The sequence below is a fragment of the Dama dama genome, chromosome 20 (genome assembly GCF_033118175.1).
Source record: "Dama dama isolate Ldn47 chromosome 20, ASM3311817v1, whole genome shotgun sequence".
Classification (NCBI taxonomy): domain Eukaryota; kingdom Metazoa; phylum Chordata; class Mammalia; order Artiodactyla; family Cervidae; genus Dama; species Dama dama.
In genome coordinates, this window is record NC_083700.1 from 43,561,078 (window position 1) to 43,578,194 (window position 17,117).

The 17,117-nt window shown below is 37.8% G+C and overlaps 1 protein-coding gene across 2 annotated transcripts in view; it reads left to right on the top strand.

Annotated features, from left to right (window-relative positions):
* The first annotated feature begins 899 nt into the window (after positions 1–899).
* The window catches only part of FRRS1 (ferric chelate reductase 1), a 53,163-nt gene continuing 36,945 nt past the window's right edge, over positions 900–17,117 (top strand). The window contains exons 1-4 of one of the 2 annotated variants that reach the window (XM_061121310.1): positions 900–995; positions 14,144–14,339; positions 15,320–15,456; positions 16,726–16,820. In XM_061121310.1, the coding sequence (XP_060977293.1) occupies positions 14,144–14,339; positions 15,320–15,456; positions 16,726–16,820 (428 nt within the window). In that variant the 5' untranslated portion in view covers positions 900–995. Of the gene's footprint in view, positions 996–4,083; positions 4,145–14,143; positions 14,340–15,319; positions 15,457–16,725; positions 16,821–17,117 lie in introns of those variants that run through there. The other variant, XM_061121309.1, reaches the window with a different exon arrangement.

Sequence of the window (17,117 nt, forward strand, 5' to 3'; positions counted from 1 at the left end):
TCTTTACCACCTTGGGAAGCCCCAAGGTAAATTTTGCGTAATAAAAGAATTCTTTTGCATTGTCACTTGCACTTTCAAAGGTTTCATTTTAATGCAGTCTGATTCTATTACACCTTTTGTAGTTAATTGGAATAGTCTGCTAATTACTGTTATTCCCTAGATAAGGTTGCCAGATAAACTAAGCTAAGCTAAGTTAAGTGAAAGTTGCTCAGTCATGTCCAACTCTTTGCGACCCCATACAGTCCATTGAATTCTCCAGGCTAGAATAAGTGGCCTCTCAAGGCGATCTTCCCAACCCAGGGATGGTTGGGCGATCTTCCCAGCCCAGGGATGGAACCCAGGTCTCCCGCATTGCCCAGGTGGGTTCTTTACCAGCTGAGCCACAAGGGAAGCCCAAGAATACTGGAGTGTCCCTTCGCCAGCGGATCTTCCCCACCCAGGAATCAGACCAGGGTCTCCTGCATTGCAGGCGGATTCTTTACCAACTGAGCAATTAGGGAAGCCCTGTCAGATAAAATACAAGGTAAATTTGAATTTTAGGGAAACAATGAATCATTTTTAATATGTGTGTCGTCAATATTGCTTATATTAATGAATGATTGGTTGTTTATCTGAAATTTGAATTTAACATCCTATGCAATAATTTTGCTAAATTTGGCAACCCTTACCTAAGCACAAACTGATTCTCTGTCTTTACTGAGCGTTATACAGAACAGGTTGTATTTCAAATGGTTTTATAGTTAAAGACAAAAATTTAATTTTCTCGGTGAAACAGTGATTAGGTGGTATGGTAAAATTGTTTCTTTGTGTAGAACAGAAGGGTTAATTCTCAGAAACAGAGTCCTGAGACTAGTGTCGGGCTTGCAAATCCTGTTTTGCTGGTTAGTTTGGGAAACTCTGTTCTTATGGGTAAGCTGGCTCCACCCAGCTGCTGAAAAAGAGATACGAGTTGTTAACAAAACCGGAAGCTGGATAGGCTGCCTTTGCTTCTCAAGGTAAGTGTCTCCTGTTTTCTTTCTGCCAGAGCTTTTTGTAAGGCACTTAAGAATTAATTCCAGCTCCGTGGAGAGCAGTCGCTTGTGCTGACCCGGGCTGCTGGAGACGCAGGGTGGATGTCTTATTAACGAACGGTGTTCTGGAGCTTGTGAGCTTGTGTTGAACTAATGAGTGTTCGCTAAGGAGTTAGGTTAATAATATGTCCCATGACTTTGACTACACAGAGCTTTAATCCCATGAAAAGGGTGATTGTAAGTAGAGACATGTTTGGGATCATGAAAAGCCCTGACTTTATTCGTGCATCAGTGTTTAGTCCTTAATTTTTAGCAATGGAAACTCCCTTTTTACTTAACCTAATGGCATACTTTATTTGATCTTTAAAGTGTCTTTTAATTTAGGAATCTTAGCCCCCTGACCCCTAGCTCTGGTGTGCCTTTAGAATTTCAGAGAGGCTCTGGGGTAACTAGGTGTTACCTCTGCCTTTAATTTTTTTAAATATCTTGTCATGCTGTCCTAGGGGCAAAGGGGGAGTTTTCAGTTTGTAAATGTATTACCAGAAATAATTCTTTATAAAGCTAAACTTTTAGTTAAGATATTTTCTTTCTCTGAATTAGAGAAAAGGTGGAAGAAAGCTTTGAATGTTTACTTGGATAGTGCAAAGGTGGGAGGCTACAACTTGGTCTGTTGATTTACTGAAAACAGTGAAGGACTTTTTTTTTTTTTTTTTTTAAGGGGATGAGTTCTACTAAGTCTTTTAATAAGCCAGTATGTTGATTCTTTTTGCTGACTGTACCTTCTGTTTCACACCTGTCTACTTAGGTAATGTCAGATTTTCTGGAATCACACTACTGCATTGCATTGAGTGCTATTTTCAAGGTTGTCTGCTCAGTTATTGTGAAAGGAAATCAAGGAGTAGAATGCCTTTGCTTCTTTAAGACAAGTCAACCAGTTGTGGCAGAAAAATGCATTAACATGTTTTATTAGTAAAACACTACAGCTTATAGAGCCTCCCAGAAGAGACCAGTTATTTAAGGTTGGCAGAATTAGGTAATATTCCAAGGAAGAAAGGATTTTATGCAAGATCTGGTTTGTGGTAGACACTGTGCAAAATGTTTCATAGATGTTATTTTATTTAATCTTCATCAAGGCCCAAATAATTTGCCAAAGGTCAGTCACTAAGGTGGTGCCTGCTGGATTCAAACCTAGGTCTATGTGATTTCAGAGTCCTTACTACACACTGTCTCATAGGACAGAGTGGTTGATAGCATTTTAAATGGACCTTGAAAGAGGCGTGGAGGTTTTATGAAAACAAAAACAAACAAAAAACAGTAAAAGTAATATAGAATATTTGAAAATTGAAAAAAAAATTCTAAACATCTTACAGTTTATGTAATGTTTCTTTACAGTCTTCACATATGCATGTTTGTAGTCTATTTTTAAATTACAAAGCACTGCATGCTTTAAAAAATATACACAATTTAAAAAGGATTAAAAAGAAGTCCACTCCTCTTCCCATATTGAAAACACTTTCCTAGGGGGTAGCTGCTATTGAGAATGGTTAAAGGATGGTGTTTTTTCTTTTCTCTTTTCTTTTGTATGTAACTTAAGTATCCTTTTGTAGTATGTTGTTTTCATTCCTCACTATGGCGTGAGCATGTCTCCACCTAAGTGTGTGCAGATTCATGTCTTAAGATTTTGTGAAAAGAATTTATATTTGCAAAGCATTTAAAAGAATTCCTACCTCCTAGAAAGCAGTCAGTAATTATCAGCTGTTATTCCTGTCATTATTTACTCTATTTCATTCTTTTAAACGGATACACAGTATTTTATTTTTTAAAGCAGAGTTGATTAACAATGATGTGTTAGTTTAAGTGTACAGGAAAGTGATTCAGTTATATTTATACACATATATACATTTATATGTATCTATTCTTTTCCCTTATAGGTTATTACAAAATATTGAGTATAGTTCTCTGTGCTAGATAGATATCCTTGTTGATTACTTGAGTTATACATAGTGGTGGGTACACATTACTTTAGAGTTTGGGGACAGCATAGAATAAGGGGCATCCCAGGTGACTCAGTGGTAAAGAATCCACCTGCCAATGCAGGAGACACAGAAGACACAGGTTCAATCCCTGGGTTGGGAAGATCCCCTGGAGGAAATGGCAACCCACTCCAGTATTCTTGCCTGGGAAATCCTGTAGACAGAGGATGGGCCACAGTCCATGGGGTGGCAAATAGTTGGACACAACTGAGAGACCAAGCGTGAGCATGCATAGCATAGAATATATTTGTAACCACCGAAATTGTCTTATATTTTTGTTATTACAAATAACCCTTGCACAACTATGTGGACTTGACTTTTTCTTTTCTAAAAATTGAAGTATAGTTGGCCTACAATATTATACTAGTTTCAGGTATACAACAGAATAATTCAAATTTATATAAAATATACTCCATACAAAGTTTTTTTTTTTTAAATATTGACTATATTTCCTGTGCTGTTTGTTGTGTAGGTTTTTTTTTTTTTGTAGGATAAATTCCTAGAAGTGAAATTCCTTAGTCAAAGGTTAAACATATTTTAGTTCAGTAGGAAATTGTTACATTTCCTCCAAAAATATTGCAGTGATTTACACTCTTCACTGTATGACAGCACTTACTTCTCCACATCCATGCTTATATTGTATATTACCAGTCTTTTGCATTTTACATGAAATGATAGGCAACTTACCTCTTTTTTTTTTTTTTTAAACAATGTTCAGATATTTTTGTATGTATTTTTACCCCCCATTTAACATATCTCTGTTTTGACATGGGTAGGAATTTGATGTGTAAGCGTAATGGAGGTCCCAGTTAGAAGATAGAACATGGCTAGAAAAAAAGTGAAGCGCTTGTTCCAGAAGCAGGTACAAATGGTACATTGTTGTTGGAGCACGGATTGGGTTGAATACACATTAAATGCTTAATGCTTTTGTCCTTGATTGAGTAAGTCCTGAGAAGCTGTAGAAGGTTTTTGGAGAGAGGAGTGATGTAATGAGAATTGTGCCTTAGGGAAATGATCTTGTGATGTTTTGTAGGACAGATTTAGAATGGAGATGCAGAAACAAGGAGGCAATGGAAAGGATTTCACTAATCTGGGTGACAGGTAATGAAAGCTTTATGCTTGAAGGTGTTGTTGGAATGGAAAGCAGCAGACAGATATAATAGAATGAAAAGTAGAAGAGAGAAGCTGAAGGGATAAGTAGGCAAATGGAAGAGTAGAGGTGGAATCTGCTGAGCTTGTTTGGAAATTGGGGTCCCAAAGAGTGTTTGGAGCCAAATCTTGAGAATTTGGGGTTTCAAATCTGTTGACTAGAAATGATGATAAGCCATCATCAAAATAGGAAACTCAGATGCAAGAGCTAGTTTGGAGGGAAAAGTAATGAATTTCATTTCAGAAAAAAATGAGCTTATTGTCATCCAAACAGAAATCTATAGATACTTGGAAATCTGAGTCGAAGCATTATGATTTGGGAGGGGGGGCAAATGAAAGATTTGGGAAATATTATTCAGGGGTGATAACTGAGGCTATGGAAGGGATAGCCTGTAGAGAAATGCAGGGGTCAAGAGAAAAAGTCTTGGGGATGGATATCTTCCCAAGTGGCTTAGTAGTAAAGAATCTGTGCCAATGCCGGAGCTACAGAAGACGTGGGTTCAGTCCCTGGGTCAAGAAGATCCCCTGGAGAAGGAAATGGCAACCCACTCCAGTATTTTTTGCCTGAAAAATTTTATGGACAGAGGAGCCTGGTGGGCTACAGTCCATGGGATCGCAAAGAGTCGGACACGACTGAGCAGTCACACACTGTGCGTCCGATGACAATGACATCGTCATGTAAGAGAAAAAGCTTTCTGATGATGCTGTGATCAGGAGAATCAGAATTAGATTGGGGAACTTCCGGTTCTTTTTCTTCGGTGGTTTTCCTTTACCTTTTCTTTTCCTTAAACTCTAAATTCTTTTCAACCATTTTCAGTTGTCACACCTGACAGATCTCAAATTGACTGTCAATGTGCCATTTTTTTTTAATGCTCTTTATTTTTTAGAACCTTTACCGAAAATGTCATAACTCCATTTGTTAATTTTAAAAAATCGTTTTTCTCTGTACTTCCTGCTGTGAAAATGGAGTCTGAAACATTTTTATCTGGGGAAGTGGAAATACTTGACCTGGTTTTCAGTTTCTCTAAAATTTGAGATTCAGCTATCAAAGTCAGTTTAACTCTTGATATTATGGAAGCTTATTCTATGAAGGTGAAGTTAAATTACTGGCAAGAAGGGGAACACATTTTCTGAAATATTTCAAAAGGCTTGAACAAATTAAATGCAGATGAAAGAAACACATGGAAATCTCAATTGTTTAACCACAACGGTGTTCATCAGAAAAACTTAGCGCATAATGGCGATATGGAAAGTGACTAGTGATTATAAATGATGGCAATTACCATGTATTGATGGTGTTTTTAAGCATTATACTAGTTGTTTTTGTATCCATTGTTTCAGGGACTTTAGTTTTATGAGAGAAATCTCTACATTGCTTCTCAGACTCATATAGTAGACCCAGCATTCTGAATAAAGTAGGCTAATTTCGATTTCTCATTTGTCATAATATGCCCCCACTCACATTGTTTGTTGTGAAATTCGGATTCTCGCTGCACCTTCCAGATCCTCTCTCTCAAAGGAGGGAGCAAAGATTTGAAGTGAAGAGAATGCAGATGTTGGAGTTAGGTTTGAGTTCTAATCCTAAAAGTGTACAGGATTTTGTGTACATTTCCTGGTCTCAGATTTTCATCTCTAAAATGATGCTTGTTGTAAGGATTATGTTAGATGTAGTCTCTACCAGTTTATCACCAAATGTATGTTTCTTTTTCTTCTTTTTCACACTATGTCCCCTTTCTTTTCCCCTCTATAGTAAAACTAACCTTTTCCTTTCTTATTGCTATAGAAATTTCATTGCTTTCTGTGTATCTCTTGTGCTTAGTCTTATCTGATTTTGTCAATCTCCTTATCCTTCTCTCGTTCTACCTACTTTTCTAAAACTCTTTTCATGCCTAGCTCTGCCACTGTAAGGTGAACACCTATGGGTATCTTTAACCCCAGTCCCTCTAGGTTTTGGTCATAGGCTTAACAGTTTTGCCCTAGTTCCTAGGTGAAATGCTGAAATTACACATACTGTGTCCCAAAATTAATTTATCATTCAGCTTGGAATTTCAATTTAATTTTTTAGTGGAAACATTATTAAAAAATGGTGGTTCTGTTTCTAGGCCAAAACATAAACAAAAGCATGTTTAACTTATAAGCAAATTGAAAAATTGTATACTTTTAACAAAATAAAAGAAAATGATGCCATTGTAATTTTAGTTAATAAAATAAAAGCAATATTGAATAAAAAGTAGTTATTAATTTTAAACAGTATGGAATGTGCTTTATGGAAATTCTGAAAGGAACATTCAAGTGCTTTAGGGATTGCAATGTTTTTATATTATGGTTACGATGAAATAAATATTCATATTTTATGCCAGACAACTGAAAGTGAAAATGTTAGTCACTCAGTCATGTCTAACTCTTTGTGACCCCATGGACTGTAGCCTGCCAGGCTCCTCTGTCCATGGAATTCTCCTGGCAAGAATACTGGAGTGGGTTGCCAGACAAGGAACATTAAATATAAACTTTTCTCTGCCCCTTTTGGCCACCTGTCTCCCCTCTAGTGTGCACCATGCATTTGTATTATGGGTTAACCAGACGAATACCTCCTCAACAATAAAGATCGATTTTTCTTCTGGCATCAGTCATGATACTCCTTTAAAGATAACATTCCTTTCTCAATCCAGTAAGGGGTTGATTATCCGAGGTTGATTATCTTGTACATGCAGACATCTTTGGTGAAATCAGATGATGAAGAATTCACCTGCAATGCAGGAGACCCAGGTTTGACCCCTGGGTTGGGAAGATCCCCTGGAGAAGGAAATGGCTACCCACTCCAGTATTCTTTTTTTTTTTTTTTTAATTATTATATATATATATTTTTTCCAGTGGGTTTTGTCATACATTGATATGAATCAGCCATGGATTTACATGTATTCCCAATCCCGATCCCCCCTCCCCCCTCCCTCTCCCCCTGATTCCTCTGAGTCTTCCCAGTGCACCAGGCTGGAGCACTTGTCTCGTGCATCCCACCTGGGCTGGTGATCTGTTTCATCATAGATAGTATACATGCTGTTCTTTTGAAATATCCCACCCTCACATTTTCCCACAAAGTTCAAAAGTCTGTTCTGTATTTCTCTGTCTCTTTTTCTGTTCTGCGTATAGGGTTATCGTTATCACCTTTCTAAATTCCATATACATGTGTCAGTATGCTGTAATGTTCTTTATCTTTCTGGCTTACTTCACTCTGTATAATGGGCTCCAGCTTCATCCATCTCATTAGGACTGGTTCAAATATTGCCTGAAGAATTCCATGGACAGAGGAGCCTGGCGGGCTATGGTCCATGGGGTCGCAAGAAACAACTGAGTGACTAACACTTTCACTTTTGTGTATGAAGCCAGTATATTATTTCTCCTAAAGATAGCGATTGATGTAAAACAAACTGGTCAGATGACCTGGGGAAATACTGGGTTGCACCTGATGAAAGTCTTCAGCTTAAATACTTACTGATGTCCTTATTAATGTTACTAGCTATATTATTTGTATTCTGCCTATTTTACATGACTATTGTTTCTTGCATTACCAAATATGTCACTGACCTAAGGTAAATTTAGTGATGATTAGGAAACCTGAAATGATTGACCAACTATGTAGTACTATAAGCTCGATTATAAGTGTAACTCTAGTAGTGGGAAGAAGCAACAAAAAGGAACCATTTCCTGGACCATAACAGACTAGTAAGACAGGTAGTCTGGAGACTTTTGGCTACTGTTAACTGGGCTTAGTTCAGTAATAGCACATTGAGAGCCTATCAGTGAAATCCTTGCTGGTCTGGGAATGAGCCTTCCTACTACCAGGGGGCAAATTTGTCACAAAATGCTTACTAAACCTTAGTTGAAGTTAAGACCGAAAGGGAAGGGATTGGAAAGAAAGTTGCCCAACTTCAAAATCAAGTGATCAGCTGCTTCAGTCGCTGACCTATGGTATACCCTGAAAGAAGTTCACAGTGAAGATCAGCATAAGGCACTCTGTGCTCTGAGAAAACTGGCAGGACAGGCCTGCAGATAGATATTTTTAGGGAAAAATTTTAAGAACCCAGTTTCTTGCATCTTCCCATACTTAGAGGAGCTCTAAAATCATTCACTGAGATATCTCCTCCTTGAGAAAAACAGTAAATTTTACCAAGATGTGTACATGATTGCACATACCCTCCTCTCTAAAAATCACATAATACTGATCTCTCCCTTTACCTCTTTAGAACAGTTTTCAGATCTCTAAAGAAAGCTAATTTACTAGCCATATTTATAGTTTTTGTTCAGGTTTACAAATGATATAATACAGAATCAGACTTTTTTCCATTGCATAAGTCCATCTCTTTCAAGACTGAACTTTAATGGTCTGGTCTGTATGTGCCATGAAATAATGTTTTCAAATTGCAGATTAGAGTCATTGATAGATTATGAAATAACAATTCAGTTGGATGTGACCAGGGCTTCCCGGATGGCTCAGTGGTAAAGAACCTGCCTGCCAGTGAGGAAACATGGATTCAATCTGTGGGTCAGGAAGATCCCCTGGAGAAAGAAATGGCAACCCACTCCAGTATTCTTGCCTGGGAAATCTCATGGACAGAGGAGCATGGAGGGCTATAGTCCATGGGGTTGCAAAAGAATGGACATGACTTAGTGACTAAACAACAACAAGAAGGATGTAACAGGATTAAAAAAAAAGGAAGGAATAGAAAATATATGAGTTTATCATGTGTGATAAAAGTAAATGATGGCTCTTGAAATGTTTGTAAGGTCATAAAGATATTTCTTAACTTTGGGTGCGATAAAAAAATTAAAAATACCCACAAGATATAGCAAAAAATATTTTTATATTTTTTATAGTAAACTCTTCTGGTTAAGTTTTTACTTTTTTGTGACTTTTCATAATTGAGAAAACCTTTTTACTTGATGCCTATGCTTTAATTAAATCTCTTAGTGCCTACACTTATTTCCTGTTTGATGTGGAGTAGGTGTTACTGGCGACTTCCCACAATTTTTTGTGTCTGTGTTAACTTTTGAACTCCTTTGATGCTTTCATTTAAAATAAGTGACTGGTAATAAAAGCTAGAGCTTGAATGAAATATAACTAGGCTTGATTAGTTATTTGCTAGCTTACTCATCTCACATGGTTTTCAAAGATGTGCTTTCCTCCGTATTTCTTTTTTCTCATATTCTTGGAGTAACACAGTTAAAAGATGTCATGACTGCTTTATTTAAAAGTATCCTTAATTAACACATAATCCTTTTTCTTACATATATTTTCAATTGAATTCTTTTTATTTTATCTGAATTTTACTTTGTTGTAATAAATATGTTGTCTTGATTAATCTCTGTAGTTCACAGTCACAATAATAATAATTACATATTCATCTAGGTACAAGAGCTTAGTATTTAAATAATAAAGTTTATTTTCATGTGAGACATATGTAGAGTGTGGTAAGTGTTAGTTGCTCAGTCATGCCCAACTCTTTGCAACCCCATGAACTGTAGCCTGCTGGGCTCCTCTGTTCATGGAATTCTCCAGGCAGAAATGCTAGAGTGGGTAGCCAGTCCCTTCTCCAGGGGGATCTTCCTGACCCAGGGATCAAACCCAGCATTCCTGCACTCCAGACAGATTCTTTACTGCTGAGCCAGCTGGGAAGCCCAGAGCATGTAAAGGCAGTCATTTTACCTTTTCACTAAGTACCTGTCTTTCAGGCAAGAAAGAAAACTGTATAAATCTCATCAGGTTTGGTAATTTTTCAGTTAGAGAATCAGGATAATCTCTCTTTTAACCTTTTAAACTAAGAGGTCTGTCGTCCTGGGATGACAAAATCCAAGCTCTGGTATCTTTTCTTTAGTTCTCTATATCATGCTCATGGTAGAATGTGAATATTAAAAACCTGTAAAAATCATACAAAACTGGTTGGAGTTTTTCCAGTGCTTGAAGGGTGGTCTTGTAATATAATAGCTCATTATCCACCTTCCACAGCTTTAGTTTAAATGTTTCCACATATAACTCTTTATTCCTTTTCATAACTGTGCAATCTTGTTAGCACAGATTGGTTAATAAATTAACATATTATTTTTAAAAAGTTGTTCCTTAAATCATTAATTGGAAAATTGTCAATGCCCATTGGAATGAAAATAGACTTTACCTTGAATGGTCAGTATCTGACCAAGGACAAAGAAATTGCTGTGTTCTATTTCTCTGTCTGACCTTGTTATATTTTCCTAATGAATGGCAGTAGTGAATGGTGTCTTAGTCACTTTCCTTTCTCATCTTATACAGCGTGCTCTGATAATTCCTAGTATGCTTTTCCAATTCGCTTTCCTAAAATTGTAATGTTAGGATTGGACCTGGATTTATTCCAGTTCAATTGTTGTGTTTTGCAAATGAAGAAACTGGAACAGAGATTAAATGAACTGACTGGTGTTATTCAGCTACTAGATGCATGTATGCTGTTGCTCAGTTGTGTCTGACTCTTTGCGACCCCAGGGTCTGTAGCCTGCCAGACTCCTCTGTCCATGGAATTTTCCAGGCAAGAATACTTGAGTGGGTTGCCATTTCCTCCACCAGGAGATCTTCTCTTGGGTCTCCTGCACTGACAGGTGGATTCATCAGTTCAGTTCATTTCAGTCACTCAGTCGTGTCCGACTCTTTGCGACCCCATGAATCGCAGCACGCCAGGCCTCCCTGTTCACAGCAGAGACTAAAAATCTTGTTTCCACTTTCACCTGACACAAAATCACTGACAAATAAATATTAGTTAAATCGAACTAACTATTCACTATAGTGAATATATTCACAGTATTCACAAACTTTTCACTATACTATTCTCTAGGTGAGGCACATTTCTGCATTTAATTTTCATAATAACTTGGCCAAGATCACATGGTTAAAATAATGACCTTGATCCTCTCCAGTAAATCTTGTATGGCCTTAAAAGCTGGTCTGCATTAACAAAAGGATCTGGAAGCCACGTTTGAACAGAAAATTTTTCTATTGCTTCAGCAGTTATTTTCTTAAATATTGTTTCCTATAGTAATTAACTATTTTCAGAGTTACTGCAGAGGATGACTGCAGCCATGAAATCAACAGACGCTTGCTCCTTGGAAGGAAAGCTATGACCAACCTAGAGAGCATATTAAAAAGCAGAGACATTACTTTGCCAACAAAGGTCCGTTTAGTCAAAGCTATGGTTTTTCCTGTAGTCGTGTATGGATAAGAGAGTTGGACCATAAAGAAAGCTGAGCACCAAAGAATTGATGCTTTTGAACTGTGGTGTTGTAGAAGACTCTTGAGAGTCCCTTGCACTGCAAGGAGATCAAACCAGTCAATTCTAAAGGAAATCAATCCTGAATATTCATTGGAAGGCCTGATGCTGAAGCTGAAACTCCAATACTTTGGCTACCTGTACGAAAAACTGACTCAATAGAGAAGACCCTGATGCTGGGAAGATTGAAGACAGGAGGAGAAGGGGATGACAGAGATGAGATGGCTGGATGGCATCACTGACTTGATGGACATGAGTTTGAACAAGCTCCGGGAGTTGGTGATGGACAGAAAAGCCTGGTGTGCTGCAGTCTATGTGGTCACAAAGAGTCGAACACGTCTAAGCAACTGAACTGTACTGATTTTCAGAGTTATGCTTTTCCTCTGAGTCTACAGAGAAATCTTTGCTGTTGTTCTTTAGGTGCCAAGTTGTGTCTGACTCTTTGCAACCCCATGGACTGCAGCACGTCACACTTCTCTGTCCTTCATTATCTCCCGGAGTTTGCTCAATTCATATCCATTGAGTCAGTGATGCTACCTAACCATCTCATATTCTGCTGTCACCTTCTCCTTTTGGCTTCAGTCTTTCCCAGCATCAGGGTCTTTTCCAGTGAGTCAGCTTGTCACATCAGGTGGCCAAAGTATTGGAGCTTCAGCATCAGTCCTTCCAATGAATATTCATGGATGATTTCCTTTAAGATTGACTGGTTTGATCTCCTTGCTGTCCAAGGAACTCTCAAGCGTCTTCCCAGTGCCACAATTCGGAAGCATAAATTCTTCAACACTCAGCCTTCTTTATGGTCCAGCTCTCACATCTGTGCATGCTTATGGGAAAAACCATAGCTTTGACTATTTGGACTTTTGTGGGCAAAGTGATGTCTCTGCTTTTTAATATGGTGTCTAGGTATATGCTTCTCTTATGATATAGAATTTTTCAAAAGCTTTTGATTGGTTCATTTGTTCCTTTAGCTTATGTTTAAATGAGAATAATTCTATCTAGCTTCAATGTTTGATAAAAGATAGGGGTATAGAATTGGTTGCTAAGCTACCTAGCTGGTTGCCACTGGTGTAACATGTAGGGCCAGTGAAAGAGTATAGCTCCAACACAATTTCTTGTGTCTAGTAGGAATTTCTGTAGTTTAGCTCTGGTTCAATGTGTGGTTGTAATTTACATGATTATAAAAGGATAATTTGTTCTAGTGATTGTAAGGGTGTTTTTATTTTATGACCAAAGTTACATGTAGAAAGCTCCCGTTTCTATGGAGAATACACTGCCTCTTGAGCTCTTTTCATCTGTAGCCTGTCTACTCTGTGAACTTCGCTGCCCTATAACATATTCCTACCCATCTACCTCTGTTATGCTGTGCTGTGCTTAGTCGCTCAGTCATGTCTGACTCATTGGGATCCCATGGACTGCAGTCTGCCAGGCTCCTCTGTCCATGGGGACTCTGCAGGCAAGAATACTGGAGTGGGTTGCCATGCCCTCATCCAGGGGATTTTACCAATCCAGGGATCAAACCCAGGTGTCCATTACAGGCAGATTCTTTTACTGACTGAGCCATCCAGGGAAGCCTAAGAATACTGGAGTGGGTAGCCTATCCCTTCTCCAGAGGATCTTCTTGACCCAGGAATCGAACAGGGTCTCCTGCATTGCAGGTGGATTCTTTACCAGCTGGGCTACCAGAGAAGCCCACCTGTACCTCTAGTCTTATTAAGTACTGTGATTTGCAGGTTCTGAATGTATGCACAGTGAGTGGTTGATGTGGACTAGACAAGGGTGGGACTGGTTTTCTGTTAGGCAGGTGGTAAGAGGCAGATAAATTGGATGAGAGAAGAAAATTTCGTTGGCTAATAATTCAGAAGTATCTGGACTATTGTTTAGTTGCTAAGTTGTGTCCTGCTCTTTTGCGACCCCATGGACTATAGCCTGCCAGACTTCTCTATCCATGGAATTTCCCAGGCAAGAATACTGGAGTGGGTTGCCATTTCGTTCTCCAGGTGATCTTCCCAATCCAGGGATTGAACCTGAGTCTCCTGCATTGGCAGGTGGATTCTTTCCCACTGAGTCACCAGGGAAAAGCCCATTTGAGCTGTAGGTAATAGAAATACCGTCTCTTGCAACTGGTTGTTATCCTCAGGTTTCAGTGCTTCAAAATTGTCATTATGAGTAGTTTAATGGGAAGTTAGGAGAATTCATATCAAAGATTTATTCAGATTATGATATTTAAATCAGAAGAAACATTTCTTATTTGTTTAAATTTTCTAGTATGAAATGGAGCGAAACCTTTTGCTTTTATTGGATTATTTATTATTTCCCAATCATGCTAATGAAAGCTAACATTTATTATCTTCCTTTTCAGACTTTTGGTTGTATATATTATAGATTTTATTAAAATAGCTTTGAAAGGAGAGTTTTCCTTATTTTTCAGGTAAGAAAGGAGGCTTAAGTGATTTGCCTAAAGTTTCACAGTTAGTAATTAGAAAAGCTGAGATTCAAATCCAGGTCAAGCTTCATACATCACGTTCTTTATATTACATGCTTTTGAGAATGTGGTTAAATGATTATTGAAAGCAAATAGTTGTCTAGAACTTACTGCCCTGTGATATGAAAGCTCTTATATTTTAGTTACCTTTGAAAATAATGTGCTTTTAACCTTCTTTTTAAGATGACAGTTCCTGGATTTACCGTCAGTGCCTTCATCCTTCTGTTGCATGTTAATTTTGTGGCTAGTTATCCCAGTGGAAAAGTAACAAAGTCATGCCATGGAATGATTCCTGAGCATGGTCATACCCCACAGTCTCATCCCGCTCACAACATTTCAGTGAGTCAGATGACATTCAGGCCAGGAGATCAAATCAAAGGTATTGTGCTGGTATTAACTGTTTGCATTTTTCATTTTGCTTTTTTTTTACTGTACATTGAGACTTTATTACTGTTGGACTTATATAGTTTCATTTAATCTATTCATCTGCTTTCATAAGATACCATGATCTTATACTTCTCATTTTTGTGTTTAACTACTACTGATGACTATATTACATAAGCAGTATATTCACTCTCCAGTCAGACTAGGCTTTTTTTTTTTGACCACACTACAAAGCTTTCAGGGTCTTAGTTCCCCAACCAAGAATTGAACCAGTCCAGCAGTAAAAGTGCTGAATGCTAACCTCTGGACCTCCAGCGAATTCCGCAGAATACGTTTTAAAATATTTTTGTCATTATTTAATATATCTTCATTAACAGTACTATTTACTCAGTAGAAGAGGAAAATAAAGCTTATTTTATCTGGCTTAAGATATTAAACCCTTATCCTACTTAATATTGTATAATTTCTTATGTTTCCCTAATTCTTCTGGCACAAAGTAGGCTGAAACTTAAGGATGTATCTATAACAGCATTTTACAAACTCTATTTTCTGCAATGTTAGAAATGCAAAATATTAATAGATACTTTCTCACAAAAGAGTTTATGGAAAAAATAAATTTAGAACACTCTATGTATTACATGTATTCTATTTCTTAGAGCTTTATAGGATATAGTAGGTTGTTAAAACCCTGAGGGATCTGCAGTCAAGACACAAGTGTACTTTTAACCAGCATTTTTCAAGCTACTTTGGCCCTGTGAACCACACTCTGACCATAACCAATCTTTTCTTCCCTGTGGAATAGCTATTAAACCTCATGGAATAATTTCCTGTGGAACATGGTTTAGAATTTCTTTGACTATGATGATTTCTACTGTTTTTTGTATATGTACACCTGACTTTGTGACATGGTTCCTCTAACAGTCTTTTTGGAGGATGTTGCTAAACTCTTAACTTACCTTTTTATTTGTTTCTCAGTTACTTTGTCAGGGCCACCATTTAAAGGCTTTCTCTTAGAAGCACGTGACGCTGAGAATTTGAGTGGCCCTCCTGTTGGCTCCTTCACATTGATTGACAGTCACGTGTCACAGCTTCTGACCTGTGAAGATGTACAGGTTTGTGTTTAGTTTGAAACTGATTTCTATCAGTTTCCATGCATCTTTTCACTGGAGTGGTGTTTGCAAGATAAACAATGACATTACCTGTGTATGGCAGACATCTGAATAGAGTCACAATAAGCAAAGTTTCCACCTAATTTTTCTACTGGCAATATATTGTTATACATCAACATCCTAGAAAAAGTAGGCTCATAGTTTTAAAAGTTTATAGCTTTTGATATTTTATCAAAATATTGTTTCTTACTGTACTGAATTTTGAAGGATGTTGATATTGAAGATAGAGTTCTAGAGTGAAACAGAGGTCTGACTTTTGTAATTAATTAATTAATTAAATGAACATTTACTATACCAGGAACTTTCCTGCAAGGGATATGGTGATGAACAAGATTTGTTATTTGATGAGTCCAGAGCCTTACCCATAAGTAAAGCATATGGACATGTGCTATATGACACATAAGCAGAACATATGGATATAGGACAGACACATTAGTAGGCTAGTATGATGACTCAGATTAGAACCATACACAGGGTGGGTGAGAGGCATGGCAGAAATGCCACACTGACTGTAACTGAGTGAGTTTGGAATCGAGTGAGTGCTTTTTAGAAGAGCTGATCTAAGCTAGACCTCAAAGGATGAGTATCCAGATGAATGAAAGTGGAAAACAAGATTGTTCAAAGAAAGGAATTACTAAAAGATAATACTACATATCTGGAGGCAGGAATTTTTTCTTTTGGTGAATATTCTGCATTCTATTTGTATGTATTAATAGAAAACCATAAACTTACAGTATAAATGAAATAATGCTGCTTGGTTGCTTTGGTCATGTCCTACTCTGTGCGACCCTATGGGCTGCAGCCCGCCAGGCTCCCCCGTCCGTGGGATTCTCCAGGCAAGAGTACTGGAGTGGGCTGCCGTGTCCTCCTTCAGGGGATCTTCCGGACCCAGGGATCAAACCCAGGTCTCCTGCATTGCAGGCAGATTCTTTACCACTGAGCCTCCAGGAAAGCCCCACATAAATGAAATAATGCACAGATTCTATACAGCATCAACACATCCAGTATTTGTAAGTCTCTTCAGTTCTTACATTTCAGCTGACTCTAGAGCCAGCTACTAATTTGGTGTCAACCAATCAACATATATTTATTGAGCACCCGAGTCCTTGTGTTTAACAGAATACCAGGGTTGTACAATGATAAATGGTTGTAGTTCTAGCTATATTGAGCTATTGGCTAACTGAATGGTAGTTCTTTTCCATTTTCTTTCAGGGATCAGCTGTAAGTCATAGAAGTCCATCAAAAAAAACAGAAATCAAAGTCTATTGGGATGCTCCAAGCAGTGCCCCCAATCACATAACCTTCCTGTGAGTAGAAAAGTTTGCAATTCTATAACTAGTATAATTGCAGTAATGAGAGTCTGCATCATTTTTTATAACTACTGAACATTCACCAGTATGTCAGAGGTTTGGTGTAGTAATGACACCCGTTTACTGATGTAAGTGGTTGTTTTGTTTGTTTTTTCCAGCAGTATATACTGAGTACCTAGCCCAGGACCAAGGACCTAACAGACACTTAATGGACATTTGTTGAGTGAATGAAGTGTTGTAGTGCCTTCAAACTAACAAGAGCCATCAGTTAATAACTAGAGTCTGTATGGTATA